This window comes from Pseudopodoces humilis, chromosome 5 (assembly GCF_049639895.1).
Source record: "Pseudopodoces humilis isolate 2021_Gansu_Grassland_sample_001 chromosome 5, ASM4963989v1, whole genome shotgun sequence".
In the NCBI taxonomy this organism is placed as follows: Eukaryota; Metazoa; Chordata; class Aves; order Passeriformes; family Paridae; genus Pseudopodoces; species Pseudopodoces humilis.
Window position 1 is genome coordinate 24,396,452 of NC_142204.1, and position 19,035 is coordinate 24,415,486.

The 19,035-nt window shown below is 39.1% G+C and overlaps 1 protein-coding gene across 19 annotated transcripts in view; it reads left to right on the top strand.

Moving 5' to 3' along the window:
• The window catches only part of TNRC6B (trinucleotide repeat containing adaptor 6B), a 122,994-nt gene that overhangs the window by 82,333 nt on the left and 21,626 nt on the right, over positions 1 to 19,035 (top strand). For 15 of the 19 annotated variants that reach the window (XR_015772483.1, XM_088054994.1, XM_088054991.1 and 12 more), the window contains 7 exons: positions 2,485 to 2,506; positions 3,941 to 4,285; positions 7,588 to 9,918; positions 11,216 to 11,389; positions 14,175 to 14,353; positions 15,546 to 15,620; positions 16,916 to 16,961. Coding sequence is in view for 18 of the 19 variants with exons in the window: in XM_088054994.1 (XP_087911120.1) it covers positions 2,485 to 2,506; positions 3,941 to 4,285; positions 7,588 to 9,918; positions 11,216 to 11,389; positions 14,175 to 14,353; positions 15,546 to 15,620; positions 16,916 to 16,961 (3,172 nt within the window). In the remaining variant the exon portion in view is untranslated. The remainder of the gene's footprint in view (positions 1 to 2,484; positions 2,507 to 3,940; positions 4,286 to 7,587; positions 9,919 to 11,215; positions 11,390 to 14,174; positions 14,354 to 15,545; positions 15,621 to 16,915; positions 16,962 to 19,035) is intronic. The other 4 variants (XM_088054996.1, XM_014256603.2, XM_088055006.1 and 1 more) reach the window with 2 other exon arrangements.

The window sequence follows — 19,035 nt, forward strand, 5'->3', positions numbered from 1 at the left end:
TTAAATTTTGGCTTATCCAGGGTCTTTTTTCATCTGGCTTTTTCACCAATTTGAGTCTATCAGTTTAAACTGGGTGCAAAAAATGTGTGTCAGTTGTCTTCATCCAGTTGATACATCCCCAAATAACAGTCCAAAAGAGCAGTTGCTACAGATACAGTTTCTCCAGTATCTTTTTGCCTCGGTGTTGGTGCTGTTTAATGTTGAAGTACAAAAGATGTATGTAGAAACCAGAAAGTGCAGACCCTTAGGAATAAAGAGTAGAGACTTGAAGATTATGTGCTGATATTCAGTGATAAAAGGGAAACTTGAAAAGGCTGTACTGATCATCTTGATAACAGTGCTGTGTTTACTGAGGAATTGGTGCTTTGAATACAAAAGAGATTTGCCAGCTTTCCTGTGTGGTCTCTCACCTACTAAGTTGTTCAGCACATATTCTGCCACACTCTCAGGAAGGGTAGAAACTAAGTAATTTAATCTCCTAGAGGCCAAACTTCACAGTAATAGTTGGAGATAGCTCAGAATTGCAAAGTGGGCAGCCAGATGGACAAAACATAAATGTGTGTGTTCATTCTTATTGACTATGGAGGTGTTTACCAAATAAGCAGCAATGATTTCAGAGTACCATTTTCATACCAGGTTTGTCTAACATGAAACAATTGCTCTGTCTGGATCATCTGAAACTCAAAAACTAAAATTTAATAAAAGAAATGCCTTAAAGAGAGGTTATACAAGCAAGTTGACAGCTTAAATATACTTTTGGTTGGTGTCCAGGGGCTGTTTGGTAGTCTGTCAGTAGGCTGAGATTTATTCCACCTTCCCATTCACTGTAGCTGCTTCCACCCTGCCGATGCTCATAGGTTGCCCACAGAGAGATGACACCTGTAAATCTGAGACACTGTCACATTTTTTCAACATTTCAATTTTAGATTAAAACAATCACAAAACCAAGTCCTTGGGACTAGGAGACAGAGACATTATAGGCAAAAGGGGTTTTGGTTTGTTGGTGTTTTTTTTTGTCTAAATAATTTGTGTTTATCATGTAGGATTTTTCAAGGATTCAGTGAAATGTTTTTTATCCAAGTAGACAAGTTACTAATTTACTGAATGTGTCTGCTGATGACTGTAGTAAACTTATCAGCATTACCAGATTGTGTTAATTAATATTTTTTCCCCTTTTCCTTTTGTATTCAAGCATCAGGGTAAATTAAGTATGTCACAGAATTTTTAACTGTTACAGAAGATGAATGTAATTTGATGTATACGGGATTTTTCAAAAGTGAAGTTGAAAATTGATGTCTGGCTTGGTATAGACACAGTTTTAGTACAGGTACATTTTTATTGTCCTTCAGGACATTGTATGTCTGTGAGGATGCAATGCTTAAGATTTTGTATTTTAGTGAATGTTCCACTTTGCATATTGCAAAGTTGATAGTGTGTGATAGTTGATATGCATTGACAGTTTTCATCTTTCCAAAGTAAATGATACTATAGTAATTTAGTGCAGTTTGTCTTTTCATTCTTTACCCTACAAAGGAGTTCTGGCTTGGTTAGTTTCAACAATAAACTGCTTTTTACTTGTGCTTTCATTATTCTATACTGTCACTGTGTGTTTTCCAGAAATATGGACTAGTTCAGCAATTTCTTTTCAGAATAGGTGTCATAGAACCTGACACATGATGATCTTTAGGGTTTTTTCATTATTGTGTAGTAGAACTCATGATGGACAAGTTCAAAAAATGCTACAGTACACAAGATTCCAGAGAACATACCAGTGATATGTTTGTCGCTACTGTAGCTTGAAATCTGCTGTACTGAAACAATGTAGGATACAGTAAAACCCATATTGAGTATGTTGGCCAGCGTGTATACTCATTTCAGTCATTGACTTCTTATTGCATTCAGTAGATTTACTTTACAGGTGTTGCTGGTAGTTTTTGTAAGTGTGGAAATGAATCCAGAAAGGTTTAGAATTACTTCTCCTTGGAAGAGATGTTCGGGGAAATGTGAAATGGGTAGATGGCAGAAAGACAGACTCCTGTGGTTTCTTCAGGCCCCAACAGTCTACTGTAGGGATACTCTCACAGAAGGAAGGCTTTGTTACACTTCAACTGAAATACATCACCTCCAAAATCTGAGAGAACTGTAATGCTATAGCACATGTTTATTTGTGCTTTGGAAGCCCATGTTTGGGATGAGGAGGAGGATTGAGTACTCAAAATCATGAATGTAGTATGATTGTTTCTGCCAGGGACTTCTGCATCAGCCAGTTATTACAGGAGTTGTAGTACTTTGGAAAACCTTGTATGTATGTGTGTATATCTAACTAGGACTGTTCAGATTTGTAGTTCATCAGTTGGTCGTTTTAATTCCTCAACAAATTCTGTTCTTGTGCTTATATATTGTGGTTGTGATTTAGCACAACATGTTCAGTGTTTGTTTTGTGCTGCTTAAAACTCTATTTACATTCTTGCTCTTAATTTGCAGGTCACAGATCAAAAAACCAAAGGTAAGAATCTTTGATCCTAAGGAGTACTTTTATTGACTTGAGCCAAGATTCAGATCTTTGTCAAAACTGTTAGAGAAGGAAGGGGACTAATGAGTAAAGATGAAATACTGAATATGAGTATGAGGTGATTAAAATGGAGAAGCTACAACTCATCTGCAGATGTGTTGTCAGCATCTAAGTACTTGAAAGGATGAGGATTGTGGATGAGTGGTTAGCTGAAATACTCAGTTCTCTGTTTTACAACGGTTTTAGTCAAATAACCAAGACTGAAACCACCTTTATAAAGGGAATGAAAAACAGCAAAAATACTGCTTATAGTGAGGTACCAAAATGAATGAAAATTACTTGGGTTTGGAAATTTAAATTCAGGCACATGTAAGTCCAGTAGAGAAAACAGGGCTCATGAATGAGCATCTTCGAAGTTGAACTAAGTAACTTAGCTGTTGTTAAAATATATTTAATCTTGTTTTGTGTATCAGTTTTTTTGATAACAAAATGGCTATTAGTTAAAGAAAAGTACTAAAGTAGTAACTTGATTTTATGGCTAACCACACCTTTTTGGGGTTTGGGCAATGAAGCCTATCTAGAGAAATTGGAAAACCCTTATAAAAATAAAATGTGGAGAATAATACATTCATGTTGCCCAAGAGAGACCCACTTGTGTTGATCTCAGATTGGTAAAAGTTTTACTGATTATGCTTTGTTTGTCTAGAGTCTCTTGAGCAGATTTTGTTATGGTGTTAGCGCCTCAAGGATTTATGGTTTTCTTCTCCAGTACATCATACTCGTCAGGAGCAGCTTGTCTTTGGCTTGAGGGGCACCTGGTGAGCAGCAGGGAAACCTTAAGTGAGCCAAATGCAGTTGCTCTGTGTAGGACTGTCTTTTGGGAGAGAGTCAGCAACTACTGCCTTGCTTAAGAGCAGCACAGAGAACTCAGATTTGTTAACTCTGAATCCAAAAGCAGTCAGGTTATTTCCCATCTTTTTGTTTAGGCAGTGGCTGCATAGCCTAGTAAACTGGTGAAAACTTGGGTTCTGATTTCAGATTTCCAATAAAGATGATGATGCCTAGCAATCCAAAAACCAGTTGAAGGTCAGGAAGGTGGGGCCAGTTATATTTGACTGCTCATATTTTAAAATTACTCGCTGTCTAGGGTATATTCTTTACCAGCATTATATTTGCAAGAAATTTTGGGCTTTACATTCATCAATTTAAAATTGATGAATGTAAAGTTTCATCCTAGACACGGAAGCAAAAGGTCTGCTGCTGCTGCTTATTCCTGCTTCTTTACATTGTTTTTGATTATTGAGAAGGTGGAAGCTACACAGGATTTCAGAGATTAAATAACGAAAGCAAAGAGTCACAGTGAGTTCTTGTAGCCAACACAGGTTTTAAGTGGAAAACCTTCCGATTTTCATCCTTCCTGTTTTTCAGTGCCCGAAGTGACGAAACCAAGTTTAAGCCAACCAGTGGCTGCCAGCCCAATTGGCAACTCTCCATCGCCACCAGTCAATGGTGGCAACAATGCCAAAAGGGTGGCAGTGCCGAACGGACAACCGCCAAGCGCCGCCCGCTACATGCCTCGGGAGGTGCCGCCGCGATTCCGTTGCCAGCAGGACCACAAAGTGTTACTGAAACGTGGGCAGCCCCCTCCACCATCCTGCATGCTCCTTGGGGGTGGAGCAGGGCCTCCCTCCCCAGCAGCACCAGGAGCAAACCCAAACAACGCACAACCAGTGACAGGAGCACTGCTGCAGAGCGACAGTGGGACTGCAACAGGCAAGTGGTGATAGTAAATAATATTAAATGAACGTGTTGGTGCATGGCAGAAAAGAGATGGCTGAAATTATACATAAGCCTGCCATTATATAACAAAACTCGGGTTGCTTTTGGGGAGGTTCTACTGTTTTAGTGTACAGACTTCTGTTGGCAGCCATGGATATAATTTTTACTACTAGATGGAACAAGAGGTTTAATTTTTTTCAAGTATGTTTTGAGTGGTTTTAATTGGTTGCTGAAATGTTCTGCAGCAAGGTAAACACAAGGCATAAATAAACAGTAGTCACAGAGTAGCTCCTAATGGTTCTTCAGGTTTCTTTGACATGAATTTCCTGTCTTGTCACATTTTTGTATCATCTCGTAAAAGAGACATGCACATGCAAGGTCGGCAAAGGGCAGGTGTCTGTCATGTCTTGTCTGGATGAAACAGAAAGATGGCCTGTTGCTCCTTAGTTGTTTTTTTTTTTGTAGTAATCTTATTTTTTATACTTAGATAAGCCATTTTGTACAAGTGATGACTGTTCTGTTTTTACTTTTCAATTCATTTTGTATTCCAGAAGATAAATTGATTTTAGTATTGTTCAGTGAGCATGGGGAAGTTATAGCTGCTCCTGATTTTTTTAGACCCTTGGTGAATTGCAGTAGTTGTAATATTTCTTCTTTAATTATAATAGAACAAACAAAATTCCACTCAAAATATCTGCCTTCTAAAAAAAGACTTAGGTGACCTGAAAAGTCAAGGACAGCTGCAATTCTAACAATCAGGATGTTTAAAAAAGAAGTATTAAATACTTGAAAGTCAAAAAGAAGAAAAAAACAATACTAGTATGTCTGAATTTTCTTTGAAAATTATGCCAGATCAGTGGGATGGTGATTTTTTAACCATCATGGAAGTCAAACTTCTTTGAGTTCTCTGTGGTTTCAAATTAAAAACAGAGGTGACTTGTACAGAAGTAGAGGTGAATTAGATGGAATGGCTGTCCTTATTAAATAGGATCCTAGGAAAATTAGTAATTCCATTTCTTTTGTGGTTTCACTACTTGAATTTATTTGTAGCAAATCCCTGTTCGACAGAGTATTTATCTTGTCTTTGATAATTGCTGTTTAATAAAGGAAAAAGTGAATGTCAAACTGTAATGGCAAAATTTTAACTTAGCAGTTTAAAAACAGATGTCTTGAAGATAAATTATTTTGATAAAACACCTGAAGCAAAACATGGCCTGAAGTCTATGGGTGCTGTGTAAAATCCTGGCAGTCATATGCCTTTATATTTATTGTAGTAGACTGACTGAGGAAAATTTGTGGTAGTGAAACATTCTAAAAGGTTTCAAAACTTCTCATGAGCAACATTTTTTTTGCTGTTGAGTGTACTATATGACAACCATTTTGAAGTATTTTGAGAGGTTCCTTTTGTTGTATGTAAGTATTTGACACTTAATATTTGTTTTTCTGAGGTTGAAATTTGGTATTGCAAATTGTCATATTTTTACACTTCATTTAATGGTGCGTTAACAGCTAAGAGACACTAACATGGCTGTATTAGCCATGGTTAGTTGCATTATCCTGATGTAAGTCAGGAGTGCCATGAAAGATCCGGGTCCTTGAGACCTGCCTCACCCCTTCCATTTTTTTGCACCATAATGAGTTAACTGGGCTGGGGAACTGACTTGTATTAAAATGAAATCAGGTTGTTTTTTAAAGCTGATTTTGGTCTGGATGACTTTTACTCATTCACCTGAGTATCAGTGAGAACATACATGCTAGCATGTGACAGTGGGTGTGCCAGAGGAGTGGGAATGAGCAGGTGAACAAGAGAGGGACGAGGCTTCCTTAGGTGCTCCATCAAAATGCTTATGGAAGTGCAATGCTGTTGTCTGCCTTGTACATTGTTTATCCCACCTCAGATCTGGCTGTCGGCTGACTGAAGTGCAGTTTGGGCCCAGTTTGGTTGGACATATATGCACTGATACTGTGGCTAAATTCATGCCACATGAAAGAAAAACAAAAGCAGGTTCCCAAAGGGGAAGATCATGCAGCTTACCTTCTTGTTCACATTCTTATATTCACCAGATGGTCATAGGTAATGTTGATGAGGATTTAATACTAAAAGTCAACATACAATCCTTCGTCACATGGACCTTTTTCTACCAGGATTTAAATCCCTGTGGCAAAACTGGTGCCCTGAAAGCTGTCTCATACCAGTGCAGGGGACTGAGATGATGGGTGTTCTATGTAATTCTTCCAATACCAGTGATAATTCAGGACATACAAGACAGTTTTGTACAAAAAGGTTTAAATTTTACTGGTGAAAGTCTTTCAATAGTTATGATTATTGCCACTGTCAAATACAGCAAGGGAAGACTGGTTTCATAAAACAGTCCATTGAATTGTGTCTTAGCATGCTATATGTGAGCAAGGACCCCCGTCTTAATACTTTTAGAATGTCTTCACAGAAATTAAATGTTCAAGTCACTGATCTGAAGATCTTGCTAGGTTCGGAGCTGCCCATGTATCATTCATTGGCTGAACCACTTCTAAGTTCAAAACCTGGCAATCTTGCAGTCTTTTGAGCTTATCTTGGTCTGTCCTCCTTAAGCTCTTCCTGTGATCTGTCTAATCTGAAAGTTTTTTAATTGGAAGGGGAGAAAAAGGGTTATTCTGTGCTAAAAAGATAGATAAAAATATCAGTGGAGTCATACTTCCTTGCTATTGTTCAGTTTGCATTTGAGGTTAAAGCAACAGAACGAACAGAATGTACTTGGGAACTGCTTGATCTTTTGGATCTTGGTGGGTGGGATTTAGTGGTTGAAGATAAACTACTCTTCATCAATATTCAAAGCTTAGAAGGGAGTTCTAACCTTGCTGTAAAGTCTGGATCCTCATTGGTGGCCCTCAGTGAAGGCGAATCTGGAAGGCATTCATTGGATGCTCATTGTTTAAGCTAATGAACTGAAAGCCTTGGACAAGCACTGAATGCTGATCTTATCTTCTACTGAAAGTATTAGCAACCAGGAATAGTGATCCTTACTTCAGAATATATAACATAGGAATTGAGGCTGGGACAGGGGAGTTACCCAGTTTTTTAAGCTGTTTGCTTTATTTTCATGGACGCTGTCATATGAGCCAGTACTGGTAGTAACAGTATATATTCACTTACGAATACTGCTATAGCTATTACTATGGAGTTTATGCTCCGCAAAGTAAGTGGGATAATGGATGTCAAAAATCTGATGTTCTGAGCTTATTATAAATAATACAGATTACTAATGACCTTTTTGGGCTGTTTCGGTTTCTTCTTTTAGATTCAGCAATTGGAGGTGCTGCTGCTTCAAATTATGCAAATTCTACTTGGGGTCCTGGAGCCTCCTCCAACAGCGGCACCAACGCCAACCCAACTCACATCTGGGACAAGGTGATTGTAGACGGGTCTGACATGGAAGAGTGGCCTTGTATTGCCAGCAAAGATGCTGAGTCTTCTTCCGAAAACACCACCGATAACAACAGTGCCTCAAACCCTGGCTTGGAGAAGAACGCTCTGCCAGGAAGCACCACTAGTAACAAAGGAAAAGGAAGCCAGTGCCAGTCTGGAAGCGCTGGAAACGAATGTAATCTTGGGGCCTGGAAATCTGATCCCAAGGCTAAATCTGTTCAATCTTCCAACCCTGCTGCCGAGAGTAACAATGGACTAGGTAATTGGAGGAACTTGAGTGGACAAGACAGAATCAGTCCCGGTTCTGGCTTCAGCAACTTTAACCCAAATAGCAACCCATCTGCTTGGCCAGCACTGGTTCAAGAGGGCAATTCTAGGAAAGGAACTCTGGAATCTGATAGTGGTAGCTCCAATGCACAGATTAGCACAGTAGGTCAGACCTCTAGGGAACAGCAGTCAAAGATGGAAAATGCGGGTGTTAACTTTGTCTCTGGCAGAGAACAGGCTCAAATTCATAACACTGATGGACCAAAAAATGGAAACACTAACTCCTTGAACTTAAGTTCACCAAACCCTATGGAGAATAAGGGAATGCCCTTTGAAATGGGCTTGGGGAACTCTTCCAGGAGCACTGACACCCCTTCTCAAAGCACTGGAGAAAGAAAGACAGGGAGTGTTGGATCTTGGGGTACAGCTAGGGGGTCTTCTGGAACTGACACAGTCTCTGGGCAGAGCAATTCTGGAAACCATGGGAACAATGGAAAGGAGAGAGAGGACTCCTGGAAAGGAGCTAATGTTCAAAAACCTAATGGGTCAAGAAGTGATTCTTGGGATAACAATAACCGGTCTACGGGTGGTGGGTCTTGGAACTTTGGCCCTCAGCATACAAATGAAAGCAAATGGGGTGAAGGGAACAAATTAACATCTGGGGTCTCTCAGGGAGAATGGAAACAGCTGTCTGGGTCTGATGAACTGAAGATTGGAGAGTGGAGTGGTCCAAACCAACCAAATTCTAGCACTGGAGCATGGGACAATCAAAAAGGCCACCCTCTTCCTGAAAACCAAGGTAATTCCCAGGCTCCCTGTTGGGGAAGATCTTCCAGCTCTGCGGGAAGTGAGGTTGGAGGTCAAAGCACTGGAAGCAACCACAAAGCAGGAAGTAGTGACAGTCACAATTCTGGACGCCGATCATACAGGCCTACGCATCCTGATTGCCAGGCAGTCCTGCAGACTTTGCTGAGCAGGACTGACTTGGACCCCCGAGTGCTTTCAAACACCGGCTGGGGCCAGACTCAAATTAAGCAAGACACCGTGTGGGATATTGAAGAAATGCCACGGCCCGAGGGGAAGTCTGATAAAGGAACTGAGGGGTGGGAGAGCTCTGCCACACAGACAAAGAACTCAGGGGGCTGGGGCGATGTACCCAGCCAAAGCAATCAAAACAAGTCTGGATGGGGTGAGCTCTCAACCCCAACGGAGTGGAAGGACCCCAAAAATACTGGAGGATGGAATGACTATAAGAACTCCAACTCTTCTAATTGGGGAGGAGGAAGGCCAGAAGAAAAATCATCTTCCTCTTGGAATGACAGCTCTAGTAAGGATCAGGGGTGGGGTGGACGGCAAACTAATCAAGGATGGTCTTCTGGAAAGAACGGTTGGGGAGAGGAAGCTGACCAAACAAAAAACAGTAACTGGGAAAGTGCAGGAAACAAGCCAGTGTCTGGTTGGGGTGAAGGTGGGCAAAATGAGATTGGAACTTGGGGTAATGGTGCAAATACAAGCTCTGCTTCAAAGGGTGGATGGGATGATTGTAAAAGAACTTCAACATGGAATGAGACGGGTCGACAGCCCAACTCCTGGAACAAGCAGCAGCAGCACCAGCACCAGCAGCAACAGCAGGAGTCTTCTGGTTCCTGGGGTCCACCGCCCCAAACTCCAAGTAATGGGCGGCCTCCAAACTCAAACTGGAACAGCGGACCACAGCCAGCTGCCCCCAAAGAGGAGGAGCCTAGTGGCTGGGAAGAACCTTCTCCGCAGTCAATCAGTCGAAAAATGGATATTGATGATGGCACTTCGGCATGGGGAGATCCTAGCAGTTATAACTACAAGAATGTGAATCTGTGGGACAAGAACTCACAAGGAGGACAGGCCCCACGGGAGCAGAGCCTGCCTACTCCAATGACTAGCAAATCACAAGCATCAGGTACTAGTCTCATTCCTTTCTTTAGCAAGCTCCTATATATGACTGTAACCTTAATGCATAGGAGAGACGCTTGTAGCCTCCAATTCCTGATAGTTTTATTCTATAAAGAAAACCAAATTCTTATTTGAATATTTGGTTCTGTATTTAAAGTGTCCTTAAAATCTGAATCCATCAGTCTTCTGCTTGTTGTGCTTCAGTAACTGATCTGAATGCTGGTCACCTTGCCAGGAAAGGAGGATGTTTGTTAGCTGACAAATCTGCACATTCAACTTGAGCTCTAAAGAACAGGTTGAATTACAGAATCAAAAAAGTTTTAAGACTGAGTCCATCCATAAACTTAATAAGCCCAGCACTGCTTAGTCCATGACTAAACTCTGTTCCTCAGTGCAACATCTGCAGGTCTTTTAAATACCTCCAGGGATGGTGACTCAACCACTTCCCTGGGCAGCCTGTTCCAATGCTGGATAATCCCTTTGGTGAAAAATTTTCCCTAATACCCATTTGAAACCTGCCCTAGTTCAGCTTGAGGCCATTTCCTCTTGTCCTAACTAATTCTTGTGACTTGGGTAAAGAGACTGCCCCAAACATGGCTATAGCCTGCCTTCACGTAGTTGTAAGAGAGCAGTAAGGTCTCCCCTAAGCTTCCCTTTCCTGGACTAAATAGCATTTTTTATATTTAATTATTAGAAAAGTGGGGAGAAAATCTTTACTTATTTTTAGTCAAAAACCTTTTGCTCTGAAACACTCAGTTAACACTTGAATTTGAGTACATCTGTGACAGTTTTTTAGTCAAGTTTGACTTTGCTGTATGATAAAGAGTACTTGGAAGAATATTCTCTTCTTTGGAATAAGGACAAGAAAAAGTTACATAGCCTGGAAATATATTAAGAAATTATTGTTATGTAATCTTTTCCTCTGACTCAAAGACACTTTAAGGAATGCTATCTTGGTTTAATACTGCAAATATGTCCTTTATTCAGTATATAAAACCCCTAAGTTAGATGCTTGTAATTAGTCACAAAAGTTCACAGATGGGAGGACAGTATTGGATGTGGAGTTCATGTTTAACCTGGGAGAAGAGTATTACTCATCAAAGCATTCTCTTCCTTTTCATCCCTGGAGGTCAGTGCCCACTCTAAATTTGTTGTGAGTGATTGTCAATTCTGTTGCACCCACGCTACTGAGAACCTAAAGTTCTCAACAAGAAGGAAGCAGTAGATTAATGACGTGGTTGCACTGCAGTAAAAAGTTTATTGTCTAAATGGTCTGTAATGAAACCTCTTCCTCCTTTGTGCAGTCTGGAGCAAAAGCACTCCACCTGCTCCAGATAATGGTACATCCGCCTGGGGTGAGCCAAACGAAACCAGTCCCGGGTGGGGTGAAGTAGATGATACAGGAGCATCAACTACAGGCTGGGGGAATGCACCTTCCAACACCCCGAATGCCATGAAATCTAGTGAGTACAGACCAGGTACCAGTTTCTTTGCTATTGCCTTCGAGATGTCTTGTGTTTGGCCTTTTGACATAGGTCACCTGTGGAAGAACTGTTATCTGAGGCCTAAAAGCAGTGCTTGTTACATGACAAGTCACTTTTTCTGATTATATCAGCAAAAGGCACGCACAATACTGACAAATTTCATTGTGGAGGCTATTACATGGTTTGATCTATGCTTTGATAATGCAAATTGGCTTTGAATGGATTTTTTAAAATTGTATAAGTGAGAAAAAATGAAACTCTTAAGAACTGCACTTTGTAATAGAACCTAAATGTCTGCTGCAGTGTCTTTTGTGAATGGTGTGTTGAAATATTATGAAAATTCATTTCAAAGTTAAAATTTTGCTATATTAAGAGTTTTTGAGGATATGATTCTTGATGATGTAAGTTGTTTGTAGTATTTTTATTTCATGCTTTTTAAAGAAAAAACAACAAACAAAAGCAATGTTATTGCCAAAGTCAGTAACATTTAGATGTGAAGTTTCCTGTAGGAGCTACTGTTGATATACAAGTGTTACTGAACTTAACTTGAATGGTTACTTAAACTGAACTTGATGATGCCCACTGTAAAACTGTTTCCAGCCCAGAAGTTGCTTTTACAAAATGTAATTGTTTGAAATGAAGTGATGTGTACATAGTTTGCTCTTGGGTCATTCTCTCTTCCTCCCTCCCAATTAAATCATTTAGCCATTTCTGAAAAAAAAAAAGCTTTGCTTCCTTAGGGTTATCATTGTAACAGGCTTTTGTGCATGACTGGCTTCCTGTGCCTGCCACACAGACTTGGCACTTTGAGGATGCTAAGCTGATTTTAGATGGATTTATTCTTTTATCTGTAAAAAGACACCTAAATATGACCAAAATAAGAACTTCCAAAATTGATCTGTTGAAAATTCCTGTTGGTTGGTTAATGCTTAATACAGCCTTTTAAGACTATATGTGGTCCCTCACTTACCGTGACTGGTTTGTATGTGTGCCATAACCAAAGAACTGCATCCTCCACATGGTGTTGTATATGCAAGCTGTCCCCAGGTCTAGAGCAAAATCAGGGACAGGATGCAGACTAGCTATGATAGGAAAAAGAAAAAAGAATCAGTTTGGAGCCAAAGAAGGAAGCATATATCAGTATCTACCTGCTGAAAAAAGTAGATGTACGTAGTTCTGCCGGCATTGCATAGGAGTATTCTGGCAGAAATAGGAGAATAAATTGTTTTCTGTAATATCTTTTTGTTTTTAATCTTGAAAATTTCATTTGTGTTCTATAGTTCTTGGTACCTCTTTATTCAACAAATACAAAAGATTAAGCTGGTGTCATACAGACAAGTCATCTTTACATCACTGTCCAGATTCATGTTCAAGAATCAGAGAGAGTTGTCAGTGCAGAAAAATAATCTGTAGTCATGTAGTTAAAATCAGTATCATTTTTTAAGACTGTCACCAGAAATAAATTAAAGCTGCAGAGATAGTATAATACTTCCAGATTGTATTCTTGACTCTGCAATCATAATACTTAATTATAGCCTTTCTTTTGTAAGTAGCACAATTAAAGGGTCAAGAGGTCGATTTTTTTGCACTTGGACCAGTATGTTTCATAAGCAACCCTCAGTTTTAGTACCCAATTGAACAGACTTTAAAAAGCTGTTTTCTGTGAAGTATTTGAGGGTTTATATATGATGCATTTTAAGGTATCTTCTAAACCACCATAAAATGCTGCTCTACTTACTTTCATTATAATCAGGGTAGAGATCCCCATGGTTGACTAGCTGCAATTCCTGACTTTTTTTATATTCAGACTTTCTGCTATGTATGTTAATGTCCTTATTCCTGATTTTCACACTCAAACCCCAGAGAATTAAAGAATTAGTTATTACAAAAGTGATGATTATGGAAATCTTTTTTAAAGAAGATAAATAATAAATAAATACAGAAATAAATGTGCAGAATGAAGAGTTAGAACAGGAAGAACAGTTGGATAGTGGGCAGGATGAGGACTTGGGCTCCTGATGGTTTGTCAGTAAAGGTTAGAATTCCAAGTTGCATGACAATGCTAGAAAGTAACAGCAAGAAAAAAAGCCAGCAGGGAAAAGTCTGAACTGATACAGTGAAGGGGTTGTAGCTTTCTGATGTACTTAAACAGCTCTACTAGTCTCTTTAGCAACATTGTTAGGAATAGAATTTGTAGTAGAGGAGTTGTTTTTGTGATTTTTTTTGCATTAAACTACTTTTGGTGTTGTTTGTACCAGAGGACAATGTCAGGTCCTTGCCTTTAGATTCTGCTTAGTTGTTGTTCCTAAAAGTTGTTTGCTTCTGTAATTTTGTGGAAGAGCGTAAGGCAAGGGGGGAGTATTAAGGTTTTGAAGTGAGAGAGGAAATAATTGATAAACCACTGAACCAGAGTCTTCAGCACCCCTGGTTTTTGAGTGTGCTTTGAAGGCTTTCATTTGCACTCAAAAATAATAGATTGTCTTTTAAATGCAGCTGTATCTATATAAGAGGTCCCTATTGCTGTTATGTCTTTAAAGGTTTGACATTTCTTTAAAATAGTTGCAAAACATGACATGTGAGCATGCCCCCAAATCTCTTGGGTTTTGGGATTCGTGCACAAGTTTTTACAGCTGTTAGAGTGAAGACACATTTTTGAATTTTTTTCTTTTGTTTTTTAGTTCCTTTGGGATTCTGATGATCTCAGCTAATGTTGCAGTGTCACATCACAAGCTGCATGGAATTGTAGACTGCTTTTGAGCTTTTTCTTCTTTTTCTGAAGGTTCTAAATCTATGCAAGATGGCTGGGGAGAGAGTGATGGGCCAGTGACAGGAACACGTCATTCCAGCTGGGAAGAGGAGGAGGAGGGAGGAGTCTGGAACACAGCAGGCTCTCAGGGAAGCAGTTCCTCCCACAACTCAACAAGCTGGGGGCAAGGAGGAAAGAAAACACAAATGAAGGTAAAATGCTTGAATGATTCATTACTACTGTGTTGTCTGAAAACAGGCTGACTAATATGTTAGAGCATTATGTAGTTATTTTTTTAAGAAGGTTCTGCAGAGTTACAGAAAGGTGCCTCTTAAACTAGTGCAAAAAAAGGGAGGTTTTTTGATTTGCATTAATATATTACACCTGTTATGACTAATAAATCTTCCAGTAGGTGTCAAATTCTTTTGGTTTGTAAGCTGCACAGCCATTACTAAATGAAAATAAGTATCCCAAGGCTATTTCTCTGCTCTTGCTGACACATCTTTTCTGTTAGGCTGCTGCTGTTCTTGCACAGCCTGCTGAAGTCTGGATTCCACAGTCCCTTTGGCACATTAACTTCTTACTTCTAACAAATGTTGGATTTATGTCTGACTTGTGTTTGTTGTTGTTGACATTTGGCCTCAAACAGAGGCAGGAGTTTGGCTGTAGTCCTGAGTAAATTTCTTTCTAAGGTTTGTTTGCATTGAAGTTCTTTAGTACAGTAACACTTGTTACTGTATTAATTTTAGAAGGACTATGATGTGTCTGCTTCTCATGAAGTAGGGAGGGCAGACTCAAAAAAGCAAGGCAGAGCAGTTTCCTAAGAAGTGGAAATACTGTTGTGGTATGGTAGGAAGTTTTGCAGTTCCTGTTTAGCAGAAGTTATTCTCATGGACTTTTTTCTCACTCAGAACTTTTTCATTTTAACCACCAAAACAACTAATTTTTTTTTTCACTGTTGAACTGTGTTAGTATTGGTTTTGATGATGTGTTAATTACACTAAGGGAAGGGACCCTGGTCAGCACAGTGCCTGTGCAAAAGACACCATGCTAAAGGGAAGAAAGGCAAGGAAGAAATCTGCCTCTGTATGCACTAGATTAAAGTATGTATTTAACTGTTACAGAGGAAAAAATAACCAATGTTCACAAAGCTTTCCAGATTGCAGAATGAAACTGAAGGTGTGATAAACATTCTACATGGCAACATTCAATCAGTTTGGAATACCTAACAGTGAGCAATTGTACAAGACACAATATTTGGTAGATGTTTCCAAACATGTATATTTCAGGAGATTAGATTCTCTGATACCAGAATTTTCATTTTAAACATGCACATCTCAAGGATAAAATAGAATTTAAAGAATCAAGGAGTTTCTTAAAAGCATTTTTGTCTTTTTTTTTCAGTGTGCATTAAAAGGAGGAAATAGTGATTCGTGGATGAACCCTTTATCCAAACAGTTTTCAAATATGGGCTTGCTAGTAAGTAAATTTGTTTTAAAATGAAGTTCAACTTTGTGAAAAAGCTATAAGCTTTAAGTAAGTCAAAAGATCAGCTGTTTCAGTTATTTATCTGCATCTGCTGTGGGATGTTGATTATGATACCTGTAGTAGCTGGCTCAGAATGGCTTCTCAGAAAAACCCCCAAATCTACTTTTATTCCTAAAGTTACTTTATGATAACTCCTGCTCTGAGGTTGTATTGTCCTTGCAAGTAATAGATTTGGGAGGGGGATGTATGTTTTCTTATTTTGTTTGGTTGGTTTTGGGGTGTGGGGGGTAGTTGCTTTTTTTTGTGTGGGGTGGTTTTTTTTGTTGCTATGCTTTTGGGTTTGGGTTTTTTTTCATAACATGTTGTTTAGAGCACTCAAGATAGATGCTCCTGCCAGTGTCAAACATCTGTGATAAGTCAAAGGTATTCATTCTGAATCTCAGCCACCTATCAGAAAAGGAGATGTACAGCTCTGTGTCTGTCTTGGCTGAATTTACATTTGAAGTACAGCAGGATCTTTTTAGGAAAAAAAGGGCACATTATGAATCCACAAAGATTCTTTGGCAAAGTGAATAAATATCACATTATTGAGAAAAAGACAGAGCTGTAGAGAAGTATTTAAAAAATAACTATGTATCATTTTTTTAGGAACTTCTGACTAGCTAATTTGTAAAATATTTTGCAGAATACTGTGTCAGTTGTCATCCTGTGAAGCAGGAATACTATGTAATGCTGCCTAGCAGAAGATAACAATACAGAGTTTGTGTGAGAAGTCCAGGACTGCACAAGATGTCACTGACATGCTTAGGATTAGTTTGCAATTTCTTTTGGCTCCCAAGCTCTCATTCAGTTTGCTAGACTGTAGATGCTTCTGTCCCAGACTGTCCCAGACTGCCAACTGAAGAATCCCCTGGCAGCACATTTCAAGATTTGCTGGCATGACCGGTCATAAGGATGAGCTGTCATTTTTGGCCACTATTTTCAGTTTTGTCACTCCACCACTGGAACACAAAGCCAGGGGTTCATTTATGGAGCACCTCTGTGTCCATCTTTCTCCATTGCTGCATTCATGTGTCTGGTTTCGTATGGGTAAACTTGCCATGCAGAGCATTAGGGGGTTGAGGCAAGGCGCGTCAGGCAGGGTGATATCAGAAACACTTGTGTTCCATTTTAGTTTAAAAAAAGGTTTCATTGGCACAATGCAGTTCTTCCTGCATTCCACCTTTCTGAAATATTTGCATTGCATAGAACTCAGAGCTGAATTGTTGGTTGTTTTTTCCCCCCAGAGTCAAACTGACGACATTCCAGGCAGTAAGATGGACTTGTCTGTAGGTGCGTATATTTTAATTTCAATGTATTTGAAGTGTGAGATCATATTTATATATGAGAGATCATATTATTTATATGAGATCATATTTATGAGGATGATATGCTGTACTCTGGAAGGGTTTGATCCTTAGTTTTAGCACTATGCATAATAGAAGGGTAGAGTAAAAAACATCCTCTGTCTTGTCTGTAAGCTTTGACTTAGTGTGCAAGATTAGGATGTATACCTGTACAGAGTTATAACTTGGGGCAGAGAAATCTTTTAAGACTGTTTTAATCTTTTAAGTTTGTATTCATTGTTACTGTTTCAAACTTTTTCATTTGGTGGAAGAGTACTGTTTTCCCTTCTGCCAGTAGGACATCTCATTTACTACAGCTTCCTGGAGGTGATGTGAGGGGGAAAAAATTATCTTTTATCATTGATTTCGTCAGTTGCATGCCTCAGGCTATTACAAATTACTTTTCAGTTGAACTAGATTTTATGTTCTGGATAGCTTCACCACAATTGCTACATAGCTTAAGCATCATGGGCTGTGTGGTACCAAAGGTAGAGCTGTGGTAGTCAAGACTTACTTACATCTAATACTGGGTCTGGATTTTATGTTCTAATGCAATCTAGATCTAGATGTAATGATCTAATGCAGTGTCTCTCAGCTTAGAACCCATTTCATTCTTAAATTTCTATCACACTTCATATAGGATTCAGTTGTTCATTTTACCCAAAATTGTTCTTCCTCTGAAGTAGTTCAGGATCTCGGTAGGAGATGATGAAAACATTTACTTATGTAGTACGACACAGTTTTGTGGAAGGTAACAATTTTTTGATCTCCACAGTTTGGTCTCATGCATCCTCTATAGAATTCAAGCTCTGATTGTATCATGCTTCTCTAAAAAATGTCTAGGTGGAGATCAGTCATCTTCATGGGTGTTCAGTTCTCACCTGCTTTCAGATGCTGGTAAAAAACAGATATAAGCATATACAAATGAAGAGAATGGTAGCCTAGATTATGTTGATTCTCTTAGTTCTGTATCTCGAAATTAAGGATCCTTTGGAACTTTCAAGGACCCTAAGGCCATCAGAGCTTCTGAGGAGGTGACTGCTGCTCAGAATATCCTGTGAAAAGGTGCAGAAAGGCTGCATCTTTTTCCTTTATACGTTGCACTTCTCTGAGTTTAGTGCGCCCATTAATGGTGGCATCCCTTGATCTTAGGTAGAGCCATTTATTATGGCTTGTTTTCTGTTTTAAAGACTGGAAATATAACAGGTTCATAGGCTTTTCTGTTACTTCTGTATTTAGCAGTTTTTCTCTTGTTGCTTAAGGCATTTGTTCATGGAAAGCTACTGTTTTGCGCAGCCCAGGTCTGCTTCTAAACTTTAAAAGCTGAACTTACGAGGTAGGCTTGTTCTTAACTGGTTTTCACTCAAGATTACAACATACCATGTTTTTCTGACAGATATCTGCCAGCATGATGTTTTCCTAGTTTATGGATAAACACACAGAGTTAAATCTGTGCTTGGAGACCACATAGGTCAAAGAAAACCTTGGCTTTGGTATGCTTGGAGCACCTTGGCTCTGATCATCATGAACTGTCAGAAATTCTTACTGCCTTGGTCTCAGTCTCCTTGTTTGAAGAGTGTGTTCCCTTTACTTCAAGTGCTAGAGTAATACTTTTATTTATTGACCAAGACAGAAAAGAGACGGATCGATAATATGTCTGAGGCAGATGTATTTCTTTTTTACTTCTATCAGATCTCTTTAATGGATAGCTTGTCTACTTCAAAAATAGGATGTAATGGGCTTTTTTCCCCCCATTGCACTATCTCCTATTCTGTAAGTTCTGAAATATGAAGTTTGCTACGGTAAAGTAGCTTGTCAGAACCACTTAATGTTTTGTTTTTTCTTTTCCCCTGTTGGACAATCACCTTTGTCTAAAGGTGTATTTTTAATATATTAGTTAAAACCTCTGCAGATCAGAGAATTCTCAAATCACCTGTAAATACTGAGAAATTGATTTAAATGTGTACCTGGCTATTGTAAATATGTTACAAAGCTGTAGCTTCTGTAGCATTCAGATGAAA